Here is a 13,525-nt window from a genome sequence, read left to right on the forward strand (position 1 = left end):
CTGCCTGCAGGTAGGCTCCTGGGCCCCCCTAGTGTGCCCTCCTCCATTGTTATTGCTGGATTCCAAACCACCCTCCTTTCTCAGTCTGTCCTCACAGGCTCTGAGTATTCTCCTTTCCCTTCCTGCCCTCAGTCTGCTCTCACACAGCAGCCAAAAGCTAGCTTAGAAACATCTGTTGCACCACCTGCCTGTCCAGACCCTCTGAACACTTACCACGGCCTTCAAGACCCAGCACAACCTGCCTTTGTATTGTTTGGTTGGTTTTTGTTTGTTGCTTGTTCATCTGCTTTTCAGTGTTGTGTTTCACTATGTAGTACAGGCTGGCCTTAACTCACAGTGATCTTCCCAACTCAGCCTCCCAAGTGTTAGGATTATAGGTGTATGCTGCCATACCTAACTCTGTATTTAATTGAGATAGGATCTCACTGTGCAGCACAGGCTGGCCTGGAACCTGCAATTCTGCCTCGGCCTCTTAAAATACATCTCCAGTCACCCTGCCCCTTTCCTCCTGTTCCAATGACACAGGTCTTCTGCAGCTAGGCAGTCTCATTGCAAGACTGTTTTCTTCCTTCCATTCTAGTCCCTGCCCAGAGCAGTCTTTCCAAGACACCTTGCTGAATGCAGACACTGGGTCCCAGTGTTATAGCGTTTTCAGCAGAGAAGACTGGTCGGACATGGGTTTAAGCCATAAGAAAGTCGTCATTAGCCAGCCAGCAGCTACACTGGGTGTTCAAGATCCCAGGGTAGTCTGAGCCCTTAAGCACAAAAGCCATGTTCTAGGTTGACATGCTTCAGTTAACAAGAACAGTTAGCCAGAAGCAGAACTACAGAAGCAAACAAGCAAGGTTAGTATATGTAGAGATTTTCCTAGAACTATATGGACTTTGATGGATAAGGCCTGTTTCAGTTTTGGCTGGTGGAGCTGTCTGTTTGCTGGGTTTTACAGCCTGAGTGGTGTTTCTGTCATGGAGACAGTTGTGCTGAGGTCGGGGGCCCTGTTTCCAGTGCCCTGTTTCCTTTGTACCACCACGCCACTTCTTGGCATGTGCTGTGTGTTCTTTTGCCTGCTTGTTGTCCATACTCTCCAAAAGAACAAGGGCTCTATTAGGTAAGGTCATGTCTATCTGCCTCCCTGCTGTATCTGTGGCTCCTAGAATAATACCAGACACACAGTTCTTGTTTGGCATAATTGCTAAATGAAGAAGCAAATGATTCTTCCTGGGTACCACTGAAAGCCAGGGCTGGCAAGATGACTCAGTGGGTAAAGGTACCTGCCAACTTGAATTAAATCTCTGGAATCCACAGCCGAGAACTAACTCCCACTAGTAGTCTTCTGACCTGTACCCCATGCCCACCCCCAAGAAAAATAAAATGTAAAAAATAAAATAAAATAAGAAGAAAGAGAGACATCTCAAGGACAGGTGACTATATGCAAAGAGGGCAATGTGTAGCTTTGAGGGGGGATTTAAATTGAGGGCCAAAAATTCACTTTGAAGGAAATAAAGTTTTGGCTCCACTTAACTAGGCATGAAGAGACTATAACTAGGCATAAGAGACAGTTGGGTCCTCAACAAGGGAGGTATCCAGTTGAGCTCATTTCTGGGCCTCAACCATGAGGATGCTTTCAGACAGCAGCTCTGCGAATACTCCAAAATCCCACAAAGATGATGAAGAGGCAATCCCTCATCCAAGCAGCTGCTGTGTCCTGTTATCCTAGGGCACTCCTTTAAAGGGGGTTCAAACCAGGATCCTGAGGCCACTGTGCTCACTGCCTTGCGACTCTTGGGGCTTGCCTCTGGGCTGGGACAAAAGCAGCCACCCCAGGATGCCTTGGGAATCTGCATGGGCTGCTTGTGGCTTTCCTTCAGAAGTCAAGGCTCAGTCCTTAAGACAACGTGAGACACTGGAGAGTGGCCCCTTTTATTAGGTTCACCCTCTTCGCAGCAGAGAGACCATAGTGTTTGCCCATAACCTGAAATACTCAAAGGCTAGGGCACTGAAAAGAGGCCTTTAGGCCTCTTTGTCACCATTAATCTGGTCCCTGCTGGTTTCTACCCTTTTGCATCAGAAAGGCTTTATTTTCTCTCTTTCTCTCTCTCTCTTTTTAAGAGGAGGAGAAACAGCTGTGCAGGATTTGAGAATGGGATTTTAATGGTCACTGACAGTACACAAAAGCTCTTCTGTGATGGTGGAGTGTTCTGGGGGCAATTGCCTCCTTTGTCTGAGGGCAGTGACACAAGCAGGCCACTCCGGGGAAAAGAGAAACAACTGGGACATGTGACTAAGGTACCATCCAGCACATGTGCACAGCACTGTTCCCAGGCATCCATCATGATGGGGTTTTACTCGCATTTGCCTTTTGAAAGAAGCAAATATATTTGGAAGGTGTGAGGCATGAATTATTTTCCTAGGTGTTGCTCTCTGGTAATTGTGACTGAGAAAATGTGGTTGTTCGTGTAATGCAGGCTTCTCTCTGGGGGAGAAAGAAACTAGCCCTTCTTAACCACAGGGCAGTTGACAAATTACTCATCCCTTTCATGGGTTAAGAAATCCCAACTGATTACGGATACTGTGGGGCTTCTCCAAGTGGAACATTGACAAGGCTTGGGGGTTGGGTAAATAGCTCCAAGATGGAGCCATACCTGAAGAATCCTGTGTCCATCCTGTTACCCTGTTCAGTGGGGTGCAGGTCCAGGCCTGAACACGAGCATGAGCCAATGGTGCCAATCAATGTTGATCTGCCTCTATGTGAGGCTTGACTGTGCTGATGGGACCATGGTTATAACCTGGGTCTCTGCCAATAGTTCTTCCTCCAATGGGAATGGCACAGGCCAGAGGCACTCTGGCAAGGCTGGCATTGATTTGCTTTCTGCTAGCCTCTATGACAGCTTGGCTGGAGAAATCCATGAAAGGGTTATTCTCTAGACATGAGGATGGACGGGTGAGACACAGCATGACATGTGGATGCTCTGTCTGTCACTCAGTCCAGCTTTTCATGAGACTTGGGCTAGAAGCAGCATGGTCGCGGGAACCATCATACAACGACGCTGTGTAGAGGGTAAGTGTACAGCATAGACTCTGCCACAGATACGTGCACTTGCTCATTGTAATACTGAGTGCCAACGAAGCAAGCTGGGTTCACATTTAAGATGTCAGTTACAACAAAATCACAAACTCAGTGGTTCAGAGCACTGGCTGCTCTTTCAGAGGACCCAGGTTTTGTTCATAGCACCCACGTGGTGGTAACAACCACCTGTAACTCCAGTTTCAGGGGATCTGACAACTTCTTTTGGACTCTGTAAGTAACACACACACACACATGGTGCACAAAGGCAAAACCTCCATATACATAAAGTAAAAACAAATCTTTAAAATAAATCAGAAACCCATATAAGAGAAAATATGAATAATGCAAATACAAAAAAATTAAGATTTAAATCTAAATGCAAATTTTGTTAATTGACTACTTTTGTTTGTTTTTTGAGATAGGGTTTCTCTGTGTAACCTTGACTGTCCTGGAGTCACTTTGTAGACCAGGCTGGCCTCGAACTCACAGAGATCCACTTGATTATAGGCATGAGGTACCACACTGGCTTTTTCTTTTTCAATACTTTTGTTTATTTTAAAAAGACATTTATTTTATGTATATGAGTGCTCTATCTGCATGAATACCTGCATGCCAGAAGAGGGCATCAGATCTCATTGTAGATGGTTGTAAACCACCATGTGGTTGCTGGAATTGAACTCAGAAGGAAGAGCAGACAGTGCTCTTAGCTGCTGAGCCATCCAGCCCCTGGCTGAGTACATTTAACTGTAGAAATAATATCTGAAATATTGTATAGCCTCATTCTGATCCAAAAACCTCATTTTAAATATTGTTTTTGAGAGAATAATGAAAAGTGAGTAATAAAGGATTTTTGTCGTTTTTGAGACTAGGTAAGGTTTTAGGGCCTTGAACTTACGGAGATCTATCTGTCTCTGACTCCTGAGAGTTTGCATTAGAGCAAGTGCTCTCATAACTAGCCCTGAATGCTTTGATTATTGATGATAGACCATTTACTATGTTTAGCCATGAGATTACCTATGTGAACTGCACTCCTAGGATAGGAGGAAAGTAAACATCCCGCTGTGGACACTTGAGATGCATAATAGTTAACTTTGTCTTGTGGCTCCTTTTTTCTATTTAAGTTTAAAAGAGAATGTGTTTGTTCTGATCGGACTCTTAGCTGCTTAACAAAGTCCTGAGATGAGCTTCTGTCTCCACTTGTGCTACATAACCTTTTCCTCTCCTAAATTCAGAGTCCAGGGTGCTAACCACCACACATGGGAAACTCCTGCCTTAAATTCAGAACTCTAAACCTTACCGAAGATGTATCTGATTCATTAGCTGTGAGGCTTTAGTCCAAGTCTCTTAGCCCCTCTTCCTAGTCTCTCTTTTTTTAAATCCGAGCCAGTGAGGTCACGTGCTCCCCAGGGCCACACTAAGGAATACACGACATATTGCAGCTAAAGTGTCTGGCATGGTGTCATGTATGCTGTGGGTTCTTAATGCTGGCTACATAGAAAGGCTATCTGGGGAGAGGGGCTATAAGGGTGATGTTTGACTGTTGAAACAGGAAGCCAAATTGGGTATATTTGCTTCACCTTTATGCTGTAGAATAGGGCACAAATCCTTATTTAACTAGCGCCATCAGAATCTCTATTTAACTAGCAATAAGAGGCACAGTCATGAATTTTCTTATTGCTTATTCTTTCTGGAACATTTACAAGGGTTTATGCACTTTATTGCACATCTGAAGTATGCTGTTTTATAAGACCCTCAAGACCTTATCCGCTGCAGCAGCTGAAGGGGGGAGGTTTAGAAAATACTTCTTTTGATGGGATTCCTCCTTCCAGTGGCTAACCACCTCCCCCCCAAGAATAAAACCCCAGTGTCTGGAATTCAGGAAACCTTTGGCCTATCCAGATCTCCTTTCTTCCTTTTCTTCTAATATACCATGCAAGAACCTTTGTGACTTGTCTCATTTCTACTGGAGAGATCCTATCCATCCTTCCAGGCTTCACTCAAATATGGCTTCTTCTAGGAAGCCTTACAGGACGCTGCCTGGCAGAATTGAGACACCTTCCTCAGGGCTGGATGTGTGTACATTGCTCAGTTGTTGTGAGACCATTGGTCCAAGTCCTAATTCTTCCAGGTGAAACACACACACACACACACACACACACACACACACACACACACACACAGAGAGAGAGAGAGAGAGAGAGAGAGAATTAGCAATTTTCACCTTTATACGCCTTTGATAGCCCTGTAAACTAAGACAATCCAGAAATTAAAAAATAAACAACCATTTCACCAACAAGTGCTTCTGCTACAAAATAAGTAAGGCCCCTATGGTCCCTGCTGGTCTAGGGAGATACAGACTTATTAGACAGGGGTGATAGGAGCAGGAAATCCAGAGGCAACGCTCTCTGTGTCTTTAAGGGATTTGCATGGGGACTGTGGTCCATCTTCAGCACCTCCTTCTCTGATGCTCTCATCACCCTTCCTCAGCCTCCATCTCCACTGACCAGATTGTCCCCCTTTGGCTAGTCAGTTGCAGGGCTGGGACGTATTATGATGGATCACAAGAACGCTGCATTTTATGTCCAAATGGAACCTTCCAAAATGAGGAAGGACAAGTCACTTGCGAACCATGCCCAAGACCAGAAAATCTTGGGGCCCTAAAAATCTCAGAAGTCTGGAATATATCTGAATGTGGAGGTAAGGGTTCTGTCTGTCCATTCTCACCCCTCCAATCCCCAGTGTCATTGTTTAGACTAAGGTTGGATGGTGCCCAAAGACTCTGGATGGTGTACACTGGACCTTGGTCTTCTCACAAGCAGGGCACATGTTGGCTTCATTATTAGTCTCTAATGCTGGGTTGGCACCTGACACGCTGGGCTGATGCCCACATGAGCAAATGAATGAAGAAGGGGACACAGCTCAATTGGTGGAGTTTGAGCTCCAGGACTGCATTAACTGGGGGTGGTAGTAGACAGTTGTAACTCAGTACTTGGGAGGTGGAGTCAGGAAAATCAGGAGTTCAAGGTTATCTTTGACTACATAGTTGAGTTTGAGGTCAGCTCGGGCTACATGAGACTCTGTCTCAAAAGTAAAGACAAAAGGATGGGGAAGATATTGGCAGAACAGTATAAATGTTTCACTTACACGCATTCTTCACTCTGTAAATATGCACACTGGAGACCTTGGTCTAAAGGGCCCTGGTCAACTAAATGGGTCACAAAACAAAAACAAAAATCATAGAAAGGAACAGGTAGTGATGAGGGAATATTCATAGGGATGGGATGGAGGGACAAGTAAATTCAAAGAGAGTAGTTAGAAGACCCTGGATACATGCTGATATAAAATTAATCCATAAAAAATAATTGGAAAAATACCAAAAATCTCACAAGTAAACAAAAGATGGGATTTGGGTGGGGTTGCAAGAGACACAGACTCAAGGAAGTACCTTGCTAATGACAAGTTGCTTCCTATAGAACAAGGGCTTCTGGGAGTCTTTCATTAATGTCTGACTCCTTCCCTGATCTGGAAGGGAAAAAGAAAGCATGGTTTAAAGTCAATGTCACTGGGTCCCTCTGTCCATGTGGAGTCAGGTAGTTGGGTTTAGTAGACTGACTGAGGTAGGCCAGGAAAGACCTCGGTGCAAGAAGATGCAGCCAAAAAATGGTGCAATGGGAGGCTCTTTAAGTCTGTGCGTGCAGTTACTAGTCAAGGCCGGGCTTCTGAGTCTAGTCACCAGATTGTCTCCATAGCAGAGATAGTCCCATTCCCCTCGCTCCAGTCCCACCCCAGTCAAATCCCATTACAAGGGATCCCTGCGTAGCATGCAGGCCAAGGCTCCACACATACTAGGCCTTTCTTACACTAGAAGCAGATGGCATGACCTCATCCTGCCCATCTTTACCCTGGGCTCTCTATGCCTGTGTGTCAACTTCAGGTTCTTGCCCACCTCCTACTGAGGGACTTGCTGGGTGCTTCTCATGGATGTCTGAGCTGAAGTCTGTATGGGGTATCAGCCTCACAAAGGCCTGTCTCTTCTGCAGAGAGGTGGGGAAGGGCCTCCGTAGGGGGAATGAGCTTCTTCACTCACTCAGCGCCATTCTTCACTCCCTGCAGGCCTGTGTCAACCAGGTGAATATTCAGCAGATGGATTTGCCCCTTGCCAGCTCTGTGCCCTGGGCACCTTTCAGCCTGATGTGGGCCGTACATCATGTTTCCCATGTGGAGGAGGTCTTCCCACCAAACATCTGGGAGCCACTTCCTTCCAGGACTGTGAAACCAGAGGTGAGTCCTTGCTTGCCCCTTTCTGGAACGCCACTTCTCTTCTGAGTTCCACTGGGTCAGGTGGAGATCTGATCCAGCCCGGTCCAGGCTGGCCTGTGGCAGGGCTTCAGGTCTCCCCAGCCACCGAGGCCACTCACAGAAGTGCGATGGCTGGGCAGCAGTACATAGGTTTCACAAACAGACCTCCTGGGCTCTGCCCCTCTAGCCTTCTATCTCAGCAGCCTCGCCACCCCCTACCAGTCTCCTCCAGAGTCACACTTCCCTGTTTCTCCCAAGGGAGGGCCACTTCAGCCTCAGTCTGTGTCCTCAGTGCTCCTCCTACCCTGAAGATATAAGAGGTGACCACTGTCGCCTGGCCATGTGTATTCATGTTCAGTTTTTTTTTGTTTGTTTGTTTGTTTTTCCTGAGTGCTTTAAATACCTTACACTCTGGCCAGTGAGGGAATCAAGTGTTGATTAATCTCAGTTTGCCAGGAAGGCAGTATTTCATTTAGGCATATGAATTTTTTTTTATAAGCCTTGAAGTATTTGGTTAAAAATAGTCTTTTTCTTCACAGTTCAATGTTCGCCTGGGCATTTCTACAACACCACCACACACCGATGTATTCGTTGCCCACTGGGGACATACCAGCCGGAATTTGGAAAAAATAACTGTGTTTCCTGTCCGGGCAATACGACCACTGACTTTGATGGCTCCACCAACTTAACACAGTGTAAAAGTAGGTTTTTCTTTACGGTGTTTCACAGGCTGGACTGCAGGGTGAGTGCCTGGGTTGGACTTGGGCAGGGAAGTGTGAGGAGGCAGCTGGGGTCCCAGGTTCATTTGGGGTCATGTGCATGTTAGTCCCACTCTCATAGCTAAGTGGACCAGTGTAGGAGAGGGAGGGGCTGCAGTGCTCTTGGCTGTTAAAATGGGAGCTAGAGCTGTGACCCAGAATTCCTCACCCTCTTAACCTGTGTGCTGTGGGGATTGAACCAAGCGCTTAAGACAGAGTGCATCCTCTATCCCTGAGCCTCACCCCACTGCTTCTCTGCACTTACAACTGTCCTTTTCCCTGGAGGATAATTTAGTTCAGTCTAGCGCACCAGGCATTGTGAGAGAGCCTGCCCTGTGCCCAGCATCCTGTTAAGTCAGCAGGGCCTGCTAAGGAGTATGAGCCATAGCTTCAACAATGGGGAACTGAATCATTTAAGGGCTTTGCTAATGTGGCTATTTCCTGCATTACCTACTGTATGGAAATTCCATAGTAAAGGCTAAAAGCAGAGCTCACTTATCTAAGGGTGACCCCATCCAGGCTAGAGAGGAGGCCTCCCCAGCGTGGGGGGCTTGGGGTCGAGAGGAGCAGCGGATCAGTGAGTTTTATGGCTAACAGGTTAGTTTTCTCTCCCTGGTTGTTTTGTGTTGTGTTTTGTCTTCACTTCGGTAGTGGAGACTGAATCTAGGGCCTGGTGCATGTGAGGCAAGGAGTTTTCCACCAAGCTGCAGCCCAAGCCCCGAGTGTCCTCTCTGTCTCAGTGTAGTTGTAGCCACAGATGCTGGTCTCGAATGCCTGCTTTGATGGCAGTCTCACTGCTGCATATGAGAGCCTCTTGTGTTGGTGGATTAGACTTTGGGAAGGCTTATAGTGTTAGGGGGTTCTCCTGTATGTCAAGGTGACCCTATTCCTAGGAGCAGGGATGCACAGTTCCTCAGGCAACCCTGAATTCCATAGCTCTCCCCTCTCCTTTTCTTCCCAGAAGAAAAGCCTAGTATTATGATTGTTTTTTTTTAAAACTACTACTAACTCCCAGCTATAGTCAGAGAAGAAACCCCCCCCCCCATGTCTCTGGTACAGGTTTACCTACCACTGTTAAACAGTACGCCCCTTCAACTCCTGACTGTGTCTGCCTCAGTTCTGAGCCCCAGATCTTTGGGGGGACAGGTGGAGGATCCAGTACCTGACAACAAAGCTGACATAGTGAGCATGTCCCCATGAGCTCTTTTCCTTTGATGCAGATGTAAACACATAGCATGCTCAAGTGCATCTAACAGGTCATTGAAACTCCCTTCTCCATTTAAAAATAAAACGTGGCTTTAAACAGAAAGGTGAGAAATGTTTGTTTTATATTCACCAAAGGTCTTGGTAAACTGTTCCCTACTGAGCTATGAGCTGTGTTCTGAGTTCAGTGTCATGTTCCCCTGATGAATGGAATTGTAACAAAATAGCAAAGACTAAATGCGTTGAGAAGAGGGTGGGCTACTTTGGAGAGGCCGCGGTCGTGTCATTTCCTAGCAACAGAGAGTCTGTGGATCTCAGCCATCCTTGGGGTGTATATAATAGCAATGACAGTGTTCTGCCCTCCTAACTCATGGCACTTCCTTTCCAGACAGAAAGTGTGGAGGGGAGCTGGGGGATTTCACAGGGTATATTGAATCCCCAAACTACCCTGGGAACTACCCAGCCAACTCAGACTGCACCTGGGCCATCAGCCCACCCCCCAAACGTCGCATCCTGATTGTGGTCCCTGAGATCTTCCTGCCCATTGAGGATGACTGCGGTGACTACCTGGTGATGCGGAAAACCTGTGCGTCTCTCCCTGGGCTTCCCTCCCTTCCCAAGGCAGTCTGGGAAACCTGCTGACCTGCCCCCAGCTTTAAATGTGAGGAGCAGGCCTAGTAGATTCTTTTCTTCCTAGTAAAACAGAGATGGGACATGAGTTTGTGGGGCTGGCTTGACACTGTTCACTCCAGGGGGCAACACACAGTTTAGGGACTGCCCAAGGCCAAAGGCACAAAAGAAGGTCCCTCCTGTTATCCCAGCTCAGCCTCTGGCATCTATAAAGAAGCACTTCTCAACTTATGGGTCTCGACCCCTTTGACAAACCTCTATTCCTCCAAATATTAACATCACAATTCATAACAGGAGAAAAATTGCAGTTGCGAAGTAGCAATGAGAGTTAATTTATGTTTGGGGGTCACCACAACACAAGGAGCTGTAGTAAAGGGTCACAGCATCAGGAAGGTTGAGAGCCGCTGCACAAAGGGGTGCTACCATCAGTGCAGCCTGATGACAGGGCCGAGAGCGGGTTCAATCCCAGATTCACCTCCAACTGGGTCTGTGATCTTGGGTGGAAGTTCTGAACCTCTCACTGTAGCTTCTGGGAGAGGGGGCAGAAATGACTGTGGCTGCCTTGCAGGGTTGTTAGGACTGAAAGAGTTCAAGTTGTAGAATGCTTGGAAGAAGCCATGTGTCTGTCTGTCTTTCTTCTTTTTTAAAAAAAATTTACTGGTATATACTACCTATGTAAAATAATGGACTTCATTATGACATGTTCAGACATGTAAATGATATTTTTTGGTCATATTCTCCCTCTGTTATCCTCTTGTGTCTCCTTCCAGCTTAACCCCTTCCTCTTTCCAATTAGTCTCTCCTGTGTTTGTCTTTGGGAGGGAGTTGTTTGTTTTGTTTTCTGTGATCTGTGAGCATGGGTGAAAAGTTGTTTACAGGAATGTGGGCACTTTCCCAGTGACTATGTAACTGGAGAAAATGTGTCTCTCCCACGCACCCATTAGTTGTGTAGATCATAGGGTGGTGGTGGGGGAGGGGTGGAGGCTGTGATCATGAGCTCCTCCTCTCTTCCTAAGATGATATGGATAAGCCCAGTCTGGTACACACGCTGTGAGTCCGAGAGTGCAATGACCATACTGGTGGTTAAAATGCCTGAAGTTGGATGAGGGTTGGAATCCTATCCTTGCCACACACTTGCTGTGGCCCCTGGGCCACAAGTCCTTACTGTAATAGAGGCGGTAAGTGATCAGCCTTTGTGGCTTCAGAGGAATCAATGAGATCAAGCCTATAAAATACTTAGTGTTCTTCTGGAAAGCTACAATATGTGGGGGAGACTCTTGCTGGGTATAAGCAACTGGCTCTGAACTCTGGGGCCCCTTCTCTACTCCTACTGTGGATGGGGAGGCCTGGGCTGCAGCCATTTGTCAGGCTGAGGGCAGGTGGGGCTTAGCCTTGGGGTAAAGTATAATTCCCCAGTGGAATCTTCTCTGTTTCCAATGCATTCTACTGGTAGGATGAGTCAGAGAGTGGTGTGTGTGTATGTGTGTGTGTGTGACCTGTGCAGGCCTGAGGACAACTGCAGTTGCCATTCCTCAGATGCCGTTCACCTTGCTTTTTTGAAGCAGGTTCTCGCACTGGCCAAGTAGGCTAGGCTGTCTGGGCGCAACCCCAGGGATACGTGTGTCTCAGCTGTCCCATGACCACTATGTCTGACTTCAAAACAAAACAACAACAAAACCAAACAACCCCCCATGGGTTCTGGAATCAATCTCAAGGCTTCATGTTTGCAAGGCAAACACTTTATCTAAGGAGCTGTTTCCCCAGCCCAACAGTTCTTGAGTTTAACTTATTGTGTGGGTTAAGCGTTTTTAAAGATGAGCATTCCCTCACTTCTGGCTCCATGACACTTCTTGAACCCCTAACCCCCATCTTCCCTTGGCAGCTTCATCAAATTCTGTGACCACATATGAAACCTGCCAGACCTACGAACGCCCCATCGCCTTCACCTCCAGGTCAAAGAAACTGTGGATTCAATTCAAGTCCAATGAAGGAAACAGTGCCCGAGGATTCCAGGTCCCCTACGTGACATATGATGGTAAGCAAGAGCTGCTCTCAGGCTGCTGCCATGGCAGGGGTGGGGTGGCTCGGCTCTGAACTGAAGGAATTGGCTTCTGAGCCAGTTGGCATACGCTTGCAAGCACACCCACTCCAGCTAGCCTGGCAGGGTGAGGCGAAAGGACGTGGCTGACTCACTGGGGCCATATTTTAAACAGATATTTGGGGTCATTAACTGTGGGGAGGAAAAAGAATGGCTGAGAAAATACAGGGGAAGTGAGCAGAGTCAGGTGTGAGAGCATGGCTGTGGAGTCAGCCAGCCAGCTGATCAGGACTTGTGTAGGTAACTCACCTTCTCTAAGTCTTGTTTTCTTGATTTCCCACGGTGACTGAACCTAGGGTTTCTAACTCTGAGCTGCACCTCTAGTCAAGCCATATTTTCTTAATCAGTGATGAAGAAAATAATTTGAATGAACTTTAAGAGTTTAACACGGGACAGATAGTAACTGCTCAAAAATATATGACCTTTTTAAGGTTGTGGCTTTATTAGATAGACTCTGGAGAAGGGTAGAGGCTTAATTTCAGGTCTTGATCCTGCTTTGGACTATGAGATCTCAGGCAAGTCAGATGATGTTTCTGGATCTTTTTGATCCCTGGAGACCTACTGAGACTCTTGAGACTTGGTCAACAAATATTTACTGTGACCAGAACACAAAAGTGTGTATTTTGTCATAGATGCTTGTGTAGGGCGCATACAAGGCACTGTGAGCACAGAGTGGAAGAAGGCAGCAATTATTCTGAATAGGCTTCCAGGGAACAGATCAGTTTCAAGAGGTTTGGGTCTTGAAAGAACATGTGAATTGGAGTGAGACATGAATAAAGAGAAAGAACATTCTTGAAGAGGCCAAATGACAGAGGACCTGGCAAAATTGGGCTCTGATTTGGCCATAGGGTAGGGAGCACACAGAGGAAAACAGATGAGGGTGGGGCTAGTCAGTGGGTAGCCTTCAATGCCAAACTCGGGAGAGCAGAATTCATTTTATAGGGAGCCATTAAAGAATTTTAGGCAGAGAGACAACATTCTTGGCTTTCCTAAACTTACTTTATATAGTTTATTTCTAAAGAGTGATACAAACTAAACTCATTCTGCCCTGCAGTTGTCTCACATAAAGTCTAACGCCCAGGACAAGGGTTCTTGGAATCTGCCTTCTGGGAAGGAGAACTGAGAGCTGAGTCTAATTCCTTCCTGGAAGTAGGTATCCAGCAGGCTCTCCTGTCTGAAATCAGGGAGAAAGCCAGACAGACTCTGAGGCTTGAACAAATGTTATCAAGGCATTGAGACATTTTCTTATGTCACAATTTAGGATGCTGTGTTATTCTGCCTTCATGATGTATTAAATGTTCCCCCTTTTAATTGGAAATATGAAAACAAGGGCTGGAGATGTAGCTCAGTTGGTAGAGTGTGTAACCTGTACGAAGCCAATGCTCAACCTCCCAGCATTGTATAAGCCAGCTGTGGTGGCACTTGAAATCCTAGCAGGAGGAGTACAAGCTGTCAGCAGTGGTTGGGGTG

At 46.6% G+C, this 13,525-nt stretch overlaps 1 protein-coding gene across 6 annotated transcripts in view; it reads left to right on the forward strand.

Annotated features, from left to right (window-relative positions):
* The window catches only part of Scube2 (signal peptide, CUB domain and EGF like domain containing 2), a 68,912-nt gene that overhangs the window by 51,898 nt on the left and 3,489 nt on the right, over positions 1-13,525 (forward strand). For 3 of the 6 annotated variants that reach the window (XM_055607442.1, XM_055607446.1, XM_055607443.1), the window contains 5 exons: positions 5,594-5,764; positions 7,181-7,348; positions 7,906-8,067; positions 9,716-9,913; positions 11,840-11,992. In XM_055607442.1, coding sequence (XP_055463417.1) covers positions 5,594-5,764; positions 7,181-7,348; positions 7,906-8,067; positions 9,716-9,913; positions 11,840-11,992 — 852 coding nt within the window. The remainder of the gene's footprint in view (positions 1-5,593; positions 5,765-7,180; positions 7,349-7,905; positions 8,068-9,715; positions 9,914-11,839; positions 11,993-13,525) is intronic. The other 3 variants (XM_055607445.1, XM_055607448.1, XM_055607444.1) reach the window with 2 other exon arrangements.

The sequence above is a fragment of the Psammomys obesus genome, unplaced genomic scaffold, assembly GCF_907164565.1.
Source record: "Psammomys obesus unplaced genomic scaffold, mPsaObe1.curated_primary_1811, whole genome shotgun sequence".
NCBI classification, from domain to species: Eukaryota; Metazoa; Chordata; class Mammalia; order Rodentia; family Muridae; genus Psammomys; species Psammomys obesus.